The sequence below is a fragment of the Trachemys scripta genome, chromosome 6, assembly GCF_013100865.1.
Source record: "Trachemys scripta elegans isolate TJP31775 chromosome 6, CAS_Tse_1.0, whole genome shotgun sequence".
Taxonomy (NCBI): domain Eukaryota; kingdom Metazoa; phylum Chordata; order Testudines; family Emydidae; genus Trachemys; species Trachemys scripta.
Genome location: NC_048303.1, coordinates 66,440,585 through 66,461,604, shown reverse-complemented (window position 1 = coordinate 66,461,604; position 21,020 = coordinate 66,440,585). Strand labels below are relative to the sequence as shown.

The window sequence follows — 21,020 nt, the reverse complement described above, 5'->3', positions numbered from 1 at the left end:
CAGAGCGAAGAATCAGACTAAAAGCAGTGACCTGCAAAGCCAAAGAACCCCATATTTCAAAAGTGGCAACACTGGGTATATCCAGTCTGACGTGTAAAGGTATAGAAGTCACTGATGTGATGGATGGGGAATGCAGCGAAGGGGTTGGCCTTAGGTTATAAACGCTCTTATGCAGGTGACAAAAAGGGAGCATAACAAAGTGTGGGTGGCAGGGAGAGGAAAGCTGAGGAAGATGGTGTGTGCAGTTATTAGAGTAAGTGATAGACTGATGGCTGTTAAAAATTAAAAGTGTGTCATGTTTCTGATATCAGTGTAGGCATCTCAGCCCGGACGTGATGAAGAGGAGGAGACTTCCTACCAAGATCTGCAGGTGTTAGCAGACACAGCAGCCCCCAAGGAGCTGCTGGTGGTGCTGGGTGATCTGACTGCACACACAGGCAGAAACAAAAGAGGCTATGAAATATGTTTGGGAAAATGCAGCCTAGGCACTATGAATGATGAAGGGAAAATGCTACTACATTGCCAAACAATGGATGATAGCCAATACTTGATTCCAAAAGAGGGTGTGTCAGTTGTTTATGTACATCAGTGGTGGAAACAAAAGCCAGATGATGTTGGTGAGGAAATCTCAATGGAGTCGAGCTATGGGCTGCAAATTGATACCTAGTGAGATGGTAGCACTGCAACACAAACCTCCCGTGGCAATGATTGTGGTAGAGTGCTGGACAAGGGGGAATTAAGCTCAAAAGAAAGACAATTTAAATACAGAAAGTTAAGAGACGTGCAACAGAGAAGTTTGTGCAAAAAGTACAGAATGTGTGTCCAAAAACTGATTTGCCATCACCTGACAAAGAGTAGAACCACCCCAAAAGAATGTACATTGTGGAAGTGAAAAAGGTTTGTGGATGATGTAGATGGGGAAAACCAATAGCAAGAGAGAAGTAGCAGTGGACTGTGATCCAAAACAAAACAAAAACAAAAACAAAAACAAAGCACCAAGAAAAAGAAATGAATCCATTGCTGGAAATAAAAACAAATACAAAGAAGCTGCCAAGTGGGCAGTGAAAAAGGTCAAATAAAGTGCCCTAGATGATCTGTATGCTGAACTTGTAAATGACTCACAGGTGGCTGGCAAAAAGACATACGGTACTGCAAAAATGAGATGCAAATGTGGGGAGGATGATATTGCACATCATTTGTAAATGATGATCGGGGAGACTGCTACTAACACCTGAACAAGGAAAGGAGAGGAGGAAACAATACTTTGAGAATCTCTTAAATGAGGCAAATCCCTTTAGGATGGAGTTGCCAATATGTGATCCAAATGAAGGGGACCTGATGAGAAGAAGATTTCAAAATGAAAGTATTAGGATGGAAGTCCAAGTCCATGCTGTGGCTGACAAAATCCAAGAAGCACAATGTCACTGGTTCAGATACATGCAGAGCATGAATGAAGGGGACCTGATGATCATAGCATGGCAGGAGAGGATGGTAAGAAAGACTCCAAAGAAAGCTATCAAAGTGATGGATGAATTGCATCAAAGAATATGGTAAGCAGGTGGACCTTAGTGCTGCCTTGGACAGACGAAGATGGAGGATGCTTGCACGACCCAACCCTAATTGATGGGATAAGGGAAAAAAGAAGGGTTACTAGTCTGAAGCTTTGCTAGTCTGTTGGAGCAATTGCGGTATACAGTACAGAGCATGGGACAAGCAATACAGTACTCGAGGTTTAATCCTGGGTCTGCAACCAATTCCCTCTGTAGCATTGTGTACTATGCTCTCTCTCTCCCTCAGTGTTTGTCTTCTAGGAACAGAACTGAGACCACTGGCTCATTTCACATAGTGCACCAAAAAGATGGCCATCACTACATACCAGGGACAATAAAATGGGGATAACATTTCCTTATCCTACAGGAGTGTTGTGCGGGGAGTTAGGGGTTTGTACAGCCCTCTGAAGATGTAAAGTGCCACATAAATGCCAAATTCTGCTGAACTGCTGTTGTCAGAAATTCACTTTGCAGAAACAATTAGCTGGGGATTCTAAATGGGTTGAGAAATTCCTTCCAGCTCCTGTTGACTAAGAGTTTGATATATGTTTAATGTTCCTTCCAAAATGAAAAATACAAAGAATTAGGTTTGAATCTGTTTGATGCTAAGGGCCCTCAATACCTCAGAAAGGCAATAAGCACACCAACGATTGGTGACACACATAACCACCACCCAGTCCCCTCTTCCCAATCATTGCCACGCAAACCTCCTGCTGTCTCCTTCCCTCTGCACATATATGCAGTACAAACAGCTGAATCGTCACCATTTTGGAGGCTGCATTATGTGTTTGCTTTCTCTTCTTCACACAATCTTTTATAGTTACAAAAATGGAGGCAAAACAAATGGCTTCTGACACTGAGCAATAACTACAGCTTTATGACATTTGTAGTTTAGTAGCAATGATAGAAATTAGCATGGAGATTGATAATCAATACTCAAAATACAATTTTATGAGACAAAAGACACTAGGAATAGGTTTAATTCCAAGGGATGTTTAGTTCCTTTGTTTGCCTGATAAAGATACTGCACAAACGAATGTATGTATTACTTGCATCCTATTATCCATTACGTTACAAGCTAATAGAGTAATCTTGCTGCCTTCATCAGTGTCTTCCCATTTCCTTTCGTTTCTATAGTAACAAACATCAGAAAGCAGGGTCTGCAATACTGTAACTATCTGCTCCTGCTCTCCCTTTTCTTCTACATACACCCTTTATGTTTATTCTCTTCAATCCACATTTACATTTTCATTAGCTAGTGACACTACTTCACAGGTATACAGACTTTACACTAAAAATAATCACTTCAAAGAGTTTGGCTACATACAGAAGTTAACAGACAGGTTTACTCAGTGCTTCTTGTCTGATCAGGGGCACCAAAGACTATGTCTATACAGAATTTTGGAGTGAGTGGGGAGCAAGCCTCCCACCCTGGGTCAACAGACTTTGGCTGCTAGCGCTTTATAAACAGCTGTGTAGACAGCGCTTTGAAGTTGCAGCTAAGACTGGAGTTTGGGCTTTGAAGCTCATTCCCCCTCCCTAGCCTGAGCTGCAACTTCAAAGTGCTGTCTACACAGTTATTTTTAGAGTGCTAGTGAGAGGACCACTAGCTCGAGTCTGTCAACCCAGGCTGAGAGGCTCACTCCTGCTTGCTCCAAAATGCTGTGTAGACACACCCAAAACTGCAGTTAAGTTCAACTGAATACATTCTATAGACCAAATCCTGCTCTGGAGTCATAGAGTTTAAAGCCAGCAGAGACCATCAGATCATCTAGTCCAGGGGTCGGCAACGTTCAGCACGCGGCTTGCCAGGGTAAGCACCCTAGCGGGCTGGGCCAGTTTATTTACCTGCTGACGTGGCAGGTTTGGCCGATCGCGGCCCCCACTCGCCGCAGTTCGCCGTCTCGGGCCAATGGGGGTGGCAGGAAGCCGTGGCCAGCACCTCCCTTGGCCTGCGCCGCTTCCCGCCGCCCCCATTGGCCTGGGACGGCGAACTGCGGTGAGTGGGGGCCGCGATCGGCCGAACCTGCCGCGTCAGCAGGTAAATAAACTGACCCAGCCCGCTAGGGTGCTTACCCTGGCGAGCCGCGTGCCGAACGTTGCCGACCCCTGATCTAGTCTGACCTGTATATCACAGACCACCACCGCCACCCAGCATCCACACACTAAAATCTTTCCTGTGATGGTCTGGAAGTCATCAATAGGCACAAGAGAGTTACACCTGGTCAGGGAGATAAAAGGCCATAAGAGGAGGTTCTTTAGGAGCAAGAGAAAGATGAAGAAAACTGTAAGTCCGCTACATAGTGGGGAAGATGAGCTAATAACTGAAGGAATCAAGAAGGCAGAGGTGTTTAATGACTATTTTACTTCAGTCTTCACTAAAATGGTTAATGGTGACAAGATACTCAACACAATTAATATCAACAATGGGGAAGGAATGCAAGCCAAAACAGGAAAAGAACAGGTTAAAAAATATTTAGATAAATTAGATATATTCAAGTCAGGAGGGCCTGATGACATTCAACCTAGGAGACCTAAGGAACTAGCTGAAGCAACCTCTGAACCATTAGTGATTATCTTTGAGAGCTCACAGAGGACAGGTGAGGTCCCAGAAGACTGGAGAAGGGAAAACATAGCACCTATCTTTAAAAAGGGGACCAAAGTGGACTCAAGGAATTATAGACTTGGCAGTCTAACTTCGATTCCTAGAAAGATACTGAAACAAATTATTGAGCAATTAATTTGTAAGCAACTAGAGGATAATAGGATTATAAGAAGTAGTGAGCACGGACTTGTCAAGGACAAATCATGGCAAATCAACCTAACTTCCTTTTTTGACAGGATTACTGGCCTAGTGGGTGGGGGGAAGAAGTAGACATGATATATCTTGATTTTATTAAGGCTTTTGACACAGTTCCACGTGACATTCTCATAAGCAAACTAGGGAAATGTGGTATAGATGAAATTAATATAAGGTGGATGCACAACTAGTTGAAAGACCATACTCAAAGAGTAGTTATCAATGGTTTACTGTGAACCCGGGAGGGTGTTATCTAGTGGAATCCCACAGGGGTCTTTCCTGGGTCTGGCACTATTCAATATTTTCATTAATGACCTGGATAATAAAGTGGAGTGTATAAAATTTGCAGATGACACCAAGCCGGGAAGGCCTGCAAGCACTTTGGAGGTCATGATCAGAATTCAAAACAACTCTGACAAATTGGAGAATTGGTCTGAAATCAGCAAGATGAAATCCAATAAAAACAAATGCAAAGTTCTTCACTTAGGAAGGAAAAATCAAATGCACAAATACAAAATGGGGCATAAATAACTGGCTAGGTGATAGTACTGTTGAAAAGGATTTGGGGGTAATGGTGGATCAGAGATTGAATATGAGTCAACGATGTGATGCAGTTATGAAAAAGGCTAACATTCTGGGTTGTAATAACAAGTGTTGTATGTAAAATATAAGTAATTGTCCTGCTTTGCTCAGCACTGGTGAGGCCTCAGCAGAAGTACTGTGTCCAATTCTGGGCACCACACTTTAGGAAAGATGTGGACAAATTGGAGAGAGTCCAGAGAAGAGCAACAAAAATGATAAAAGGCTTGGAAAATCTGCCCTCTGAGGAAAGGATTAAAAAAAGTGAGCATGTGTAGTCTTAAGAAAAGAAGATTGAGGGGAGACCTGATAACAGTCTTCAACAATATTAAGGACTGTTATAAAAAGGATGGCGATTGATTGCTTTCCATGTCAACTGAAAAGTAGGACAAGAAGTAATTGGCTTAATCTGAAGAAAGAGAGATTTAGGTTAGAAGGTGGGCAAAGCTTTCTTACTCTAAGGGCAGTTTAGCTTTGGAATAGGCTTGCAAGGGAGGTTATGGAATCCCGACCATTGGAGGTTTTTAAGAACAGGCTGGACAAACACCTGTCAGGGATGGTCTAGGTTTACTTAGTCCTGCCTCAGCGCAGGGAGCTGGACTTGATGACTTCTCGAGGTCCTTTCCAGCCCTACATTTCAATGAGTCTTTGATTACTATTATTTGTATTGCAGTAGTGTCTGGGAGCCCCAGTCTGGACCAAGACCCCCGGTGGTAGGTGCTGTACAAACACAGAACAAAAAGACAGTCCCTGCTCCAAAGAGCTTAAATCTAAGTAATGTACTGAGAAACACCTTGCTGCCCTAAGGAGTCATTTGTACCCCCCACTTGCATATGCTGCTGACTACAGCATATGTACCAGCTACTTGCAGGGCTTAATATAGCCTAGCAATAGACTATGGAAACACCTCATAACCAGCAGGCCCTGCTTGCTTGAGACTTTAGGGCCTCAACCTGCGAGGTCCTTAGCACCCTGACCTCTATTGACTTCAGTGGGAGTTAAAGATTCTCAGCACCTTACATGATTGGGACCTCAGTGAGGATTCCAGTGTGGTAGCTAGATGCCTCCAGCAGGCATAGTGTTATCTTCCCCACTCCTGGCAGCGGGGGACAGGTGTGAACTGCTGTGTTATTGGCAGTATCTTTTACCTGCTGCAGGGGAGAGCAGACACACATTGGTAGCTCTGTCCTCCTGCAGGGAAGGGGGAATGCATCTACTGTGGCATTTCTAATCCCCAACCCTCCAGGAGGTATAGTGGGGGTCAGCAGGGACATTTCTATTTCCTTTCTTCCTTGTCTTCCACAAGGGGGAACAGGAAGCAGCATTTCTTTGACACCCATCAATTCCTCTTCTCTGCTCCCTAAATACAAGAAGTCACAGGGCTCAAGAAAAAGATCCTAGAACTGTGACTCTCACAATAAATGGAGTATTATAATAGCAAGGTCTGGAACATTTCAGTTCTTTATGTAGCGATAGCCATCTTTGTGGTGCCCTCTATGAAATGAGCCAATGGTCTCAGTTGTGTTCCTAGCAGACAAGTGCCGGCATTGCAGTTTACCAGCTGTTATTTGATGCTTCCAGTTTTGTTATCTTCCAAGTGCTCAGTAGCTCTTTTCTCTTAACATTTGTCCCATGAGTTAACTAGGGCCTGATGGTAAGGCTTACTGGACGCTAACTGCTATGATTGCCTTTTTTTATTTTTTTCCAAGATTGGTAACACATTTGCTTTTTCTTTAATTGAAGAGTTTTGTTCCCTCATTTTGGTGCAAGGATGGTTTTGTATTTTGTCGTTTCTGCCTATACACTGTGTGTTATCTGTGTTTGGGATGCAAGCCAGTTAAAAATGTATGGTTACACTTTTCTATTACATATTAAGCATATGGAAATTTCAGTCAGATGTGTTCATTTTGTGGCTGACTTATTTTCTCCTCAAAGCACTGGACATACTACTTAATTATTCATGGCCTATTAGCATTACAGTTTCCTGATTCAGATCAGGACCTCCTCCTCCTACTTGGCAGCCTATTTTTGTCCGAGCATGATTCTCTGTGACTTTTTGCTTAATTTTCAGCATCCGTGCTTTTTCTTTTATATTCGAGTTAGTGGTGCCTTCTGTTATTAAAAGCCTCAGGCTTGTGGTGTATGAATGTGTTATGATTTATTTCCTTTTACTGAAATGCTGTGAAATCTAATATGAAAACCCACTACATACAATTTAAAATATGTAAAGTTACATTAAAAGCAGGTGTTGCCAGCAGTAATATATTATTTTCACATTATATTTTGTATTATTGCAATGCTTTGCCATTTAATAATTATGATTGACTATTGGAACAGTTTAATTAAACGCTACTTGCGAATGGTGTATTCAGTTTGGGCCTATTCCTGAAAAACTGAAGTCAATAGTAGCTTTGCCAATGATTTCCATGGATTCAGGATTAACCATCTGAAGAATGGGCTTCTTCCATGCCAGAATCCATCTTTTGTCTGAATTCAGTAATTAGAGCTAATTTTCAGACAATAGAAGCTGACTTCAGCAAAGGTAAAAATATGGGTGCATCTATATTTGAACATGCAAATCAGTTATTATACATGCAAATAACTGTTTGCACATGCACTTACTTGATTTGTATGCAAAAATATGGGGTACACATTTTTCCATAGCCCATTTTTCCTTGCCAAGTCAATTTTCACTTTTGGAAAATGTAGACTTTAGTGAAGAAAAAGGAAACATACCAGAACAATATAGCTAACATATGACTCATTTTATAAACTGCATGCTCAGTGCCCATGATTAATACAAGGTAAAACAGTGTCATTAAGACTCTTAAGAGAACTTTGGTCAAGGTCTGTCCAATATCATAACATAAAAACCAACATAAATATTGAATAACCTAAACTGAATAACTACTTAAGCAATAAAAGTTGTAGCTGCTATGTATTATACTTCATGGGTTACAGTCAGAAGCCAAGTGTTGCATTCAAGTTACATGTACAATCATGCACCTAATTTGTTCATGCAGTTATTATGACTGCACATGCATATTAGGCATTTATGCAAATAAATGGCCAGCTAGATGTTATTGTGCAGGCAAGCCCCCAATTTGCATGCATAAATGCAGTACCTATATATGCAAATCATAAACACAACTCCCTGAAAAAAATTGTGTGTTGCACACCTCCCAGCCCGAGGACACAGACTTGCACTAACTCGGCTCAAACTAGAGCACTAAAAATAGCAGTGTGGACGTTGCTGCATGGGTGGAGGTTCAGGCTAGCCAGCAGGGAGTCAGGCATGTTCGAGCTCAGGTGGCTAGACCGAGCCTCTGCCGTTGTCACAACATCCACACTGCTATTTTTAACACACTAGCCTGTGCTGAGCTAGTGCAAGTCTGTCTATCCAGGGTGTTAGGCATGCTCCCAATTGCAGTCTAGACATACCCAGAGTGGCTGAATGTGGTTCTGTCATTAAAATTACAAGACAGAACTTCTACGTCTGAGATTTTGAGCAGGCTTTTGTAATCCTGACAGATGTAAGTTTTGGTATGAAGGGCTAGAGAGAGATAGTGGAGTTTTCAGTAAGACTTATAATCACAAAGCATGGAGCTGGCCATACTCATAAATGACATGTATTTTTTTGCAAAAGTTTGACAAAGACTGAAAAACAGAGGTACATACACTAAAGCTGTCTAAATTGTCATTATTATTTGTATTGCCCAGAAGTCCTGAGTAAGATCAGGGCCACTTCGTGTTAGACACCATACAAAGATGGGAAAATATGGTCCCTGCCACAGAGAGGTTACTTTCTAAATGTACTTCTAAAATGGCATACAAATGTGGCATACAATTCTATCTACCTACATTAAGATATTTATAGCGCACTAATAGTATCTACACAGTAATAGCAATTTATGTTATTAACTGAGCCTAATCATCAATCACATTATTTAATTCTTATTTTATTTTGGTTAAAAATTGATTATGAAAAGGGTCCCAACCCTTCCACATCCCTCGAAGTGACAAGTACTCCCACCCCAATCTTTCCAGTTGCCAAAATCCACCTTTAACAGTGCAGTCTGCCCTCCTTTTAAGGCCATGGGGGTCTGGGAGCAGCTGACTCTCTTCTGGAGAGAAGCCCAGCAGGCAGCATCTAGTGATTGGGTCTGATGAGTCTCAGCCAAGGGATGTAAAAAAGGGCCCCAGCTCTATGAGGTTGCCTGGGACCAGGAGAGGGACTGGGAGTGCACTCTCCAGTGGCTGTGGCAGAAGACTGTGAGAGGGCAGGTTAGCCCCGCAGACACCCCTGTGGAAGGTCACAGATCTCAGTGAAAACCGGACTGTTTTTTTGTTTTGTTTTTTTTTTTAATTGCTCCATTTAAACTTCTTTGTGTTAAAGAATAAAAAAGAGCCCTGAGAAAAAGGCTACAAACTGAACTGGGTGAGGCTGTTTGTTTATCCCAGGCTGGTGAGCCGGTGCACAGCCACTGTAGGAAGCTCTCTAATTTTACCCCATGGTTATCAATCATATTGGTCCCAATTCTGCACTGCTCATCAGCACCTCTAAGTCAGTACCAGGACTCAAGTCGTGCCGGAATGCTATGGAACTCCAGTCCGGCGTTTTTTGTTGGCATTCTGCTACTTCTGGTAGTGTCACTTATAGTACCAGAAGTGTGTTCTGCCACTTCTTTTTTTTATGACTCAGTCACTGGTCAAGACTGTAGCATGCGATAAAGCTATGCAGGTGCATAAGTGCTTTGCCTTCTTGAGACCTTAAGCTATCTCCGTTTCCTAAGTGATACTATTAAGATAGATAATTTGGTCTTTATTTAAAAACAAAAAACAAACAAACAGGTCACCTTAAGCTAGTTTCTACTACATTTAATGTTGGACTATCCATAACAGGAATTTACCAAGTCATACTAATGAAATTGCCATTATATCTGACATGCCAATATAATCCATTATCTCAATAATTTGACAATATTTGTATAAGTAGAGCTCTACCTAATTCATGGTTCATTTTGGTCAATTTCACAGTCATAAGATTTTAAAAATCATAACTTTCATGATTTCAGCTACTTAAATCTGAAACTTCGTGGTGTTGTAATTTTAGGGGTCCTGACCCAAAAAGGAGTGTGGGGGAGGGTCCGCAAAGTTATTGTAGGGGGGGTTTGCAGTACTGCTACCCTTACTTCTGTGCTGCTGCTCGTGGCAAAAGTAAGATGGCAATACCACGACTCCCCTAAAATAATCTTGTGACCCCCCCAGCAATTCCCATTTGGGTCAGGACCTCCAATTTGAGATACGCTGGTCTCCTCTGTGAAATCTGGGTAAAAGCACACAAAAGACAAGATTTCACGAAGGGAGAGCAGATTTCACGGTCCGTGAAACATTTTTTTTATGGCTGTGAATTTGGTAGGGCCCTATGTATAAGTGGAATATTATTGTATAATGTATTAATTTGTATTCCACATCAGAGTACTTTCATGTAAATTATGAAATTATATTAGAAAATGCACTGGAATATTGGTTAGTGTGGCTTGGAATTATAGAGTATGTTAATTTTTCAAAAACATACACTGATGCCAGCTTCTGAATTCTAGTTTTTGATTTAAGCTGTTCAGGAGCCTCATCAATCTTAAGAAACTTGCATTTGCCAAACACAGAAATTGGAAAATGTAAATAGTCTCTGAATCAAAGTCTAAGTCCAATATATTGTAAGTAATAAAGGAACATACCACAGTACCCTGGAGTTCCACAAACTGTCTTCATAGTCACTTGATCTTCCACAATCTTGGAAAGCCCAAAATCAGCTGTCAAGATTTGTAGAAACATAAAATAAAAGTTTTATTGTCTGCTTGTAACTGTGTAAAGTGAGCATAGATTCAACAGGAGGAAGTACTTCACTTTTCTTTTTGAAAACGCTACATTTAAGGAAAATCACTGTCATTTTAAGGAACAAATTAAAAGAAAAATTACTTCAGAAGAATTGCATGGAAACAAAATTATACAGAAGCAAAATGTATGTTGATGGATTAAATCCTCTTGCTCTAAGCTCACGAAAATATTTTTAAAGTACAACTTGTGCTAGCTGCCCTAAAGACAGTGGAACGTACAGCAGCCAACAATGAAGAGTCAGATGCAGAGTCAGTCATGTACTCAGAACTTCTGAACAGCGCATGGAATACAAAATAAATAAATACAAAAGAGAAGACGTTTAAAAACTGGAGAAGGTATATGTTATAAAACAGAACACTATCTGTTTTGTAGAGTGTCTTCATGAAAATATGCCCTTCGTTCTGATGATGTACTTAGTCCAGTGGTTCCTTTGGAAGATAAATTATTTTCCAAATGGATGGTTTTGTATTGTTAGCGAAATGTGCGTCTTTCAGTTCTGAAACACATCACCCACCTACTGGCAGGTCAAAAATTCTAACTACCCGATTCTCCTGTAAAACAGGAGGACAGTAACTTTTTTCTGATGTCACTCCAAAAAACACTGTCCCTGGTAGTGCTCTTTCTAGGAGTGACACTGGATACATTGGGCTGACGCGCTACCATTTTGGACTTTGACTTTTTCAGATCTTATCAACTAAGTCGGGAATGGCATAGAGTTTGAGCCTACAAAGAACTGAACCTTCCAGCTACAATCCAGAAAAACATTGAAGCAAGTGCGTAACTTTAAAACAATGTGATAACACACAAGCTTAAATAGAACTACTGGTGTGCTCAAAGTTACACCTCAGCTTAAGTGACTTGCTAGATCAGGGCCGGAGCCCTCAGCACCTCAGATCAAGCCTTTGGGTAGTATTTCAAGAGCAGATTTCCAAGGAAAATTCAGGCTTTGCCAGAAGGGGGTGTCAACGACTCTGCATGTGGCACCCTTCCCTCTGAATAAATACTGAGCAGTCAGGAGCCAGCACATTGTCATAGGTCCCATCTTTCAAATGAGATTAGAACTGAAGACCTAATCACTTGTGTTTCTATTTCTATGAATGATCTTAGTATCTTGTTCTAATTCCAGTTTGGATGATGACATTCTGCCTTAAAAACTGAAGAATATAGTTTGTTTGTTTGCTTTTGTTTAACATGAATTTAAAAGTGAGTACTCTGAGCTGAGAACAAGAAGATAACAGTTGATATTGTGTTTTGAAAATGCAGATTTAGTAGTTACCATGGGCTGTACAAGAGCAGTGACAGATTAGCCACTAAGCCAATGGGGCCCATGCTCAGGGGCCCTGGCCAATTGGGGGCCCCTGGAAAAATGGGCATCCCCATTCCCTGACCCCCAGGTGCTCCTGCTGGGGAGCAGGGTCAGGGCGCAGGGACTTGCCCCACTCCTTTTGCCAGCCTGGCGCTCCTGCTGGGGAGTGGGGGGAAGCCCCCATGCCCCAATCCCACTCCCTGGCAGAAGCACTGGGCAGGTGCCCGCGCCGCGCTCCCGCTCCCTGGCAGGAGCGCCGTGGGGGATGGGGGAGACTGCAGGTGGAAAGGGTGGGGAGGAGCCCCCACTTGCTCTGGCCCAGGGTCCCACAGAACCCTAATCCGCTTCTGCCTGCCTGGGACTCTGAGAACATATTTGTGTTTCTAGCACATGCAGAAGCCTATGCCACTGCATCTTCACTTTTGGGTTTCCTTATGAAAGAGAGACCATAAGGCTCAGAGATTCTTTTTCTTTTCTTTACAATATGTAAAAGTCAGATCTCTTTCAGTTATCACATCAGCAATGCCACAGCCTACATGGCTCATCAATTACCATTCTGCTGCTTTCTGCTTTATCATAGTACAGCACTGGGCTGCCCTAAACTGGCACACAAACTGTATATTCCCTACATGGAAGTGGTGAATATTCATATTTCAGAGGCTTAGGGTCTGACTTTCAAAGGTGCTGAGCACCCAGAGCTCCTACTGATTCCAGCTGCAGTTGCAAGTGCTCAGTGCTGCTGGAAATCAGGCCCTCAGTGAATGCCCTCTACGCCCTGGTTTGCGACAAACTGCCAGTTCAGGTCAGCTTGTAGCTTGTCTGGTTTCCTCCCATCTTTTTTCATACTGCCATCTATGCCTGGAATAACTTCTCTAATCTGTGCCAAACAATCTGCCTCTCCTCCTTCAAGCTCCTTTTGGCTTGCTTTCATTGCTTACCTCCACCTTTGCGCTCTCATTCATATTTGTCCCAAAATTGTAATATATTGTCTAACAAAAAAGGAACTAACAAGTGGTGTATGTAGCTAGAATCTGATCTCATAATCTTTCCCTACTGTGATCTTCACACTCCCAAATCCCATTCTTCCTGTGTTTGTCATCTCTTGAGGTATTGTGCCTAATTTAGACTGTAAATTCCTCAGGGCAGGGACCTGTCTTTTATTTATTTTTAAAGAACAATGCACAGCTGTGCTGCTGTATAAAGAATGGGCCTATTCATCTGGATATCATTGCTAAAATAGAATACAATGATGGGGAGAAGAGAGGAGATACATGTGAACCCACACAAAATAATACAAATACGAGGGAAGGATGGGAAGTACATAGGTAGTGCCGCTCACCTATTTTTAATGGTGCATCTGGTGCTGGTGTTGCATAGAGTAGATTCTCTGGCTTCAAATCACGGTGAACAATCCCATTTGCATGCAGGTACTAGAAGGGAAAAATCAAAGTGTCTAAGTCATAGTATGAAACAGCTTTTTCCTAATCTACAGTCTAGTGACTATTATTTCATGACAAGGGATAACCCAATTAACCATATTTCAAAAAATTGTTTACAAAACTTCGTAGCATGACACACTTGAATATAGTTTGTCATCTGAACAAGAAACTGAAAATTGAAAGAGAGAGAGAGCATCAGCTCTCATGATTGAGAAGAAAAACCATCCCTGAGGGGCTTATTGACCATTTAAAACACAATGGTAACATCTCTAGGGATTAATGTTAAGGTAACAGATGCTGAGATATTGAAATCTGAAGCATCAGAAAAGCATTAGGCAGCTTTGTATGTTAAATCATTCTGAGAGGTCAGAACATGGTCACCCAACTACTGAACCACACATAAACTTTGATGAGAACAAGCATAGTGGAGAACTTAGCATGTGTGCTGCTCTAAAAATAAAATCTTTACTTTCTACAGAAGACTGAAGGATTATAATACTGTGCAATCCTGAAGCCTTGGTTTCACATGCCCATGGCTTTCTCAAAAGCTGTCATGGTTTTGGATTGAAAATATCAAGGCTTCATCTTATCCCATTTTCCTGGGTGGAAAATTTGGGCAAAATCTGTTCAGCTCTTTTTTTGTCTGAGTGTGAAATCATAGATCTCCTGCCACAAGTTAGAAACAAATTTTATTTCTATTGATGCAAAAAAATAAAAATAAAAATCAGGGCCGGCTCCAGGGTTTTGGCCGCCCCAAGCAGCCAAAACAAAACAAAAGCCGCGATCGCGATCGCAATCTGCGGCAGCAATTCGGCGGGAGGTCCTTCACTCCCAGGCGGAGTGAGGGACCGTCCGCCGAATTGTCACCGAATACCTGGACGTGCCGCCCCTCTCCGGAGCGGCCGCCCCAAGCACCTGCTTGAGAAGCTGGTGCCTGGAGTCGGCCCTGATAAAAATAAAAGTCTCTCTCTTCTTCAGCACAAAGACACTGGGCAGCCAGACTCACATCTTCAGGAAGGAGGCCACTAGCTTCCTCTCTACCGGAGCTACCTGCTCCAAGCAGCTTTGTTCTTTAAGGTTCTGCAGCACATGTAGTTGCCTTCCTTCCTTCCTTATGATCTGGGCCACTGTCATATACAGATTGGGTTCCTGGCGTACAGCCAGTATACCTGGGGCCTTCTGAGCTTATGCCCTGATTGCAAAATCAGTCCATTACTTGGTAAATACCCTGGGGCTGACTGTCCTCTTGTTTACACCATTTTTTACATTTTTTTTTTTTTTTAGTAGTGAAACTCCAGTAACTTCAACCAGGGCAAGTGAAAGGAGCATCGAAGCCCCAGTATTTTTAGTATGTTGTGCAATGGTTATTTGTACTTATAGGCTTCTTGATAGTTACACTCAGGACTTGTCTACATGTGAGAATTGTACCAATTTAACTGACTTGGTTTTGAAACTGATTTTGTTAAATTGGTGCAGTTCCCTTACGTGGGCACTCATATCAGTTTAAGGGTGCCTGATAGTGATTTGGCTTCATTTGATTCCTCACTGATTTAGTTTAATCAGTACAATTTTTTTGTAGAAACAATGCCTTGGTACTGTAGGTCCAAAGTTAATTATCAGGAAAGCTGTGCTTTGAATTAAAAGACAGAAACAATTATATACACATTGTAATTACCATGCACAGCAAATACCTTAGCTCTACCTTATATATACTAACTATGTCATTTAATGGTCACCAGTTACCATGAAAATAAAAAGAGACCAGGAGGAGGAACATGGTCCAGTGGATAAGTCAGAAGCCTGGTATGTTCCAGGCTCTCTCAGGGACTCACTCTGTGACCTCAGACTCTATGATTCACCTCAGTTTCCCCATCTCTAAAACAGGGATGATATTTGTGTAATAGGGTTTTAGGTCTGTTGATGAAAACGGCTGTGAGTATACAGTACTATACTATAGTTTATAATTACATTTGCACTCTATAATACAAAGAGATATTCAACCATTAACCAAGTAGTCCTGCTTGCACTTTCTTCTAATTTTCAGTAAATGGTTCTAGAATGTAAAAGAAGGTTGCTTGTTGTTTGCAGCTTCATTAATCTGTGTTACCACCATAAACTGTTAAGTAGAAAATTTGTATTTACCTCACAGCATTGTATTTCCATAGCAACATTACTTTGATATATTCAGATTCAGTAAAGTCCTGTAGCATCTGTGTACTAAAGTACGTGATTTACTTGTCAAGTAATGGCAATTAGTCTCTTCAGAGGTGCATTACAATAAACAAGAACAGGATGAGTTACTAATTTAACAGTTGAAAAGGAGTAACACAAAAAGAACAATGTAAGATCATGAAAAGAGCATTATCTCAGTGAAAATGTCTTTTTGAGCATACATATGGATTTATACTGTATTGAAGTTATGCTGATAATCATTCTTACAAACTGCAGTCAGACAAAACTTAATCTACTAGCATTTAAGGTGAACGGGTAGAAGGGAATTTGAAATGAGTTCATGTTTGTGGTTTAAAAAACTCCCAAACCACAAATGTGAGAGCGCAGATCAGGTATTTTGCACCCAGTTAACCCCTTTCATGAGCAAATGTGGGCTGTGTGCAGAAACCAGGGGGCCCGGCACACTTTTGTAGGTTCATTAAAAATTTGATCTTTAGGATACATCTACACTGCAATTAAAAACCGGGGTGACCCATGCCAACTGACTCAGCTAAGGGGCTGTTTAATTGCCACACAGACATTTGGGCTTGGGTTGCAGTCCCGACTCTAGGACCCTGCAAGGTCTATGCTACAATTAAACAGCCCTGCAGTCTGAGCCCCACAAGCCTGAGTTATCTGGCATGGCCAGCCGTGAGTGTCTAACTGCAGAGTAGACATAACTTGAGTGTTTCATTTAGAAACTTTTAGAACTGGGCAACCTGGAATCAGCACTGTTTTGGGGAATACTACAGGGCATTATCTAATTAAAGTTTAATTTTACTTGGTATAAAAATCTAAATACAAATTATTTACTGAGTATTTTTGTTTTGTCTAATCATATCCAAACAACTCCCCGTTGCAGTGCTTGCAACTCCATGTTGCATCATTGTTACAGTGACCAGATAAACAGACTTTCGGGGGGGGTGGGAGGGAAGCTGGGACACCTGACATGAGCAGGGAGGTGGGTGTGCAAGAGATGACTTTGCGGTGTTTCAAGGATTCATGCATAGTACAGTGAGAGAGAAGAATGAGCCCTCCCTGCCTCCCCAGCTCTTTTCTCAGTCAAGCAATCTTCCTCTTTCTCGTTACCCAATGGACTTGACTGAATAGGAGGTGATGGCTTGGCTTGATGAGATTTGTGTGAAAGAGAGGTCATTGGAAGGCCTCAGGGAAGAGGTGAAGTAAGATGTCAACATAAGTCAGATCTAGAGGTTCTTCATGGATGTGCTCAGTCAATTTCACCAGTTCAAGTGGCCAGTGACACTTTCAATGGGCCACGGTTTGCAGGGGGTTACAACACTTGAAAAATGCACCATTTTAAAAACCAAACATCAAGACAGATCCTTTAAATGGGGACATTCCTGCTTATTAGGAACACAGTCACCCAAATAGTGCACAAGAACCAGAAAGAAAAGCAAACAACCCCCCCCCCCCCCCCCCCGCGCGCGCACACACACACACACACACAGAAATTGATTAGAAACAAAAGGGATTATTTTAATTGTCTAAGATAAAAATAATATATATGTGTGATGGGGTACATTACCAACCCCACACTGAAAGGGTTAATGAGAATCTGTGGGCACAATCAGCCAAACCCCACTACACTGGTAGTCAGTATTGAACCTGGAGAGAAGAAATCTGACTCAGTCTCCACACAGAATAAAGATCACACAGAGTTGTTTATTTTTGTAAAGCCATTGGGCAGGGACTGTCTTCCTATGCCTGTACAATGCCCAGCACACCTAGGCACTACTGAATAAAAATATCATACTGATGATGATAAATAGTCTTTGCCCATTGGATCAACCCTGGGGGAGCAGAATTCTCTCCATTAGCAGGTGAAGAAGCACCAGTGCAACCATTCAGTGGCCACCTCAATTGCCTGTCAGCTGTGGAAACATCAGTTGTGACCCACCTTTCCCTTCCAAATAAATGAATTTTAGCCATGAGTCTACCTAGCTACAGACTCATTGGCTTTACTCTGTCTACTCTCCCAGCCCTGTCCTGCTCCCAGCTCCTATGTGCACTGCTACAGAATGTACAGTCTCAGAGAACTAATCTGTGGTGCACAGGGCACTCTCTTGCATTGCCTCTTCAAAGTCTATCTACCCCCCACATAACAGAACTGCAGTGATTCTGCTGCACTGTGAGCCTTGTTTGCTAGCCCAAGTGTAGTAGGATTGACCCCACAGGGTGTTGAGCAAACTTCAGGTACACAGTAGGTTACAACAGTATCAGTTTTATATAATCTCAGAAGACCTGGGGTAAATGTATTTTAGGATTCAGAGTGTCAAATGGATTATTGTTGGTTGTTAAACTCTGATATGCTCAGCACTGTAGAAGACACAAATAAAGACAGACCCTTACCCGGTCTACTCTATAAAATACAGACAGGCTTTTTCCTAGTTTTTAATTAATGCAACACACAATACCAACTTATGACTGGCACATGCCCATGTTTCTCTAAAGGTGACCTGCAAAGAAAACATTGATCTACTGTCCCACTTCCCATTTTTTGCTTCTTTATGAGACCCGAAAGCTTCTTTTTTACCTCAAAAATTCAGGTCTCATCTAGCCTGAAAGATCTGATGAGTAGTGAAATTATGACGACATCACAAGAATCGTGAGTCTGAAAGATGAGGAACTGGTAAGGGCAAGGAAATTCTGGTTTTGCTTATTTGTATTGACACCTAATTCACTTTAATGTCTAACAAACATTGTGGAGAAAGAGTTTTGGTTGAACACCCTTCAGTTAAGGTGACAACTCCCAGTAGGCATTGATTTAGCTGTGGGAAGAAGTGGGTGACATTGGGCTTCAGTGTACACTTTTATATTATGCTATGTGGTAATGCTTCAGAGTATATATATAGTCTTGTAATACCTGCCTGCCACTTTCGTGAGTATTTAATTCACTCGGAGTTTAAAAGGGAGAAGTTTTTATAGCCTCTCTTTCTGCTGTTTTGCTACAGAATATTTTTAGGACTTTCACATGGAAGCTATTACTAAAATCAAGGCTGCAGGATACAGGAGAGTGGAACAAAAACCATGGGTTCCAGTTCCAGTTCAGCATTGGCTCTCCATAGCTAAAAATGCTACTAAAACTTTGAATTCTCTTTAAAAAATTAAAAGAAAGTTCTTTTGCTCTGATTTCAGGGATGTCTAGACTTGTAATTAAGCCTTTTCTATGGCTTTAACAAAAGTGTGTCATTGTGTAATGAAAGCCACAGCATAGTAATTTAGTTTAATTACAGCTACATAATATTTGATGGGCATACGGGTAATTGATAATGCCCCTGGAGCAGCTAGGAGAAAGTTTAAATAACCTTTTTAAGAACCTTACAGGACCAAGGAGGCCCATTCATTAAGTGAAAAAGATTCTTCTTTTCGATTCCCTTTTTTGTTGGTAATATTATTCTGATTGTTTTTTATGTAAACAGGCTATGTCTCTAAAATGGCAGAACAAGATTCCAGTTAATTCTGCCTAAAACACCATCCTGCACAAACCCCACAACATAGAGAAAGACAAGCCCTTATCTTTCAAAATACACTCCCTGAATTACATACTTCCATACTGACCTAGACTTCAAAAACCTTTTCAAGTAGTGAACAGAAGAATACTGTGTGTTCAATAATTAAGATTTCAGGGAATGAGGGAGGACAAAAAATGTCATGGCTAGAGAGTGGCTCTCTAAAATCAAACTGTGTATGAGATGACTTATTTGTATAACTACACAGTAATATTAAGCATTTTGCTGTCTGGTATGCGGGCAAGATTTTTGACATAAGATCTTACAATGTTTTATCCTTGGGCAAATTACTTAATCTCTCTGTACCTCACTTTCCCCATCCATAAAATAGGAGTGATGCTTACTTTTGTAAAATGTTTTTATTTCTATGGATGAACTGCAATAAGTGTACAATGCTATCTAATTTATCATTACATTTGTACTTCTCCCATTGAGGTCAATGCAAAACTCCCATTGTTTCAATGGAATCAGGGGCTTTATGTCATTTTTAAAAATGAAAGTAATATGTTAAATATGAAAGATTTGGTCCTGGGATCCTTGTGTGAATCAGACTGCAAATAACTTGGAAGGCAGGATTGGGCCCAAAATTGTGCAATGTCTGTTCTTTGGAAAACAAGATAATTTAACATATATTGATTGCAGAAAAAAGTGTATATTGGATTGTTTTACTGATAATATTAACAGTGATTTATTTAGGTGTATAACATCTACTTGATGAAACATCTTAGCCTTTTTAAAAATGAAATGCCATATACACATGAATTATCTCAGAAATAGAGAAGTTGTTGTACTAGATGTTGGCACAGTTTTTGAGAATTCTCACTTTTTTTTTTTTCTCCAATGTGGAGAGGTAACTGACAGTGTGATAGTTACAAAGGCAGGCCTACCTTCTGCTATAAGTTACTGATTCAACTCCACAATGAGTCAATGAGGTTGCAGCAGTATAACTGACAAATAACGCATTGTCAAATTGCATGCACACCATAAATTTCACTATTTTATTATTCCCCTATAACTAGGGTGACCAGATAGCAACTGTGAAAAAACAGGACAGGGGGTGGGGGGTAATAGGCGCCTATATAAGAAAAAAATCTCCTCAAATGGGACTGTCCCTTTAAAAACGGGACAGCTGGTCACCCTACCTATAACAGTGCATGTTGTCTCTAGGAGCTGGCAACCAGAAGGCTCTTTTTATCACAGCAAGAAATAAAAGCAACACTGAACTGTTATGGACTCAATTTAGCACATTTTAGAATTTTTCATGTGATTAAAATTCACATGATTATTTAGGAAGCTAGCATGCTAATTAAACCTTATAGTACATTCTTGGCACAAATCACTCTCATTCACTTCCATGGGAATCTGGGGTTCACAAGAAATTTAAGATCAGGACCTGAGTCTGTTTGTTATTCAACAGACTCACCTCCAAAAATGTCCAGAAAATTTGTTAGGCCTTGTCTACACTACGAGAGTAGTTCGATTTTACTTAAATCGAATATTTGGAATCGATATTGCAAAGTCGAACGTGTGTGTCCACACTAAGGACAGTAATTCGACTTTGTGAGTCCACACTAACGGGGAAAGCGTCGACATTGGAAGCGGTGCACTGTGGGCAGCTATCCCACAGTTCCCGCAGTCCCCGCTGCCCATTGGAATTCTGGGTCGAGCCACCAATGCCTTCTGGGTAAAAAAATGTGTCGAGGGTGC

At 41.3% G+C, this 21,020-nt stretch overlaps 1 protein-coding gene across 1 annotated transcript in view; it reads right to left on the bottom strand.

Annotated features, from left to right (window-relative positions):
* The window catches only part of CAMK4 (calcium/calmodulin dependent protein kinase IV), a 173,393-nt gene that overhangs the window by 28,952 nt on the left and 123,421 nt on the right, over positions 1-21,020 (bottom strand). The window contains exons 6-7 of the mRNA XM_034774150.1: positions 13,473-13,563; positions 10,668-10,742 (exon numbers count right to left, since the gene is read on the bottom strand). Of these exons, the coding sequence (XP_034630041.1) occupies positions 10,668-10,742; positions 13,473-13,563 (166 nt within the window). The remainder of the gene's footprint in view (positions 1-10,667; positions 10,743-13,472; positions 13,564-21,020) is intronic.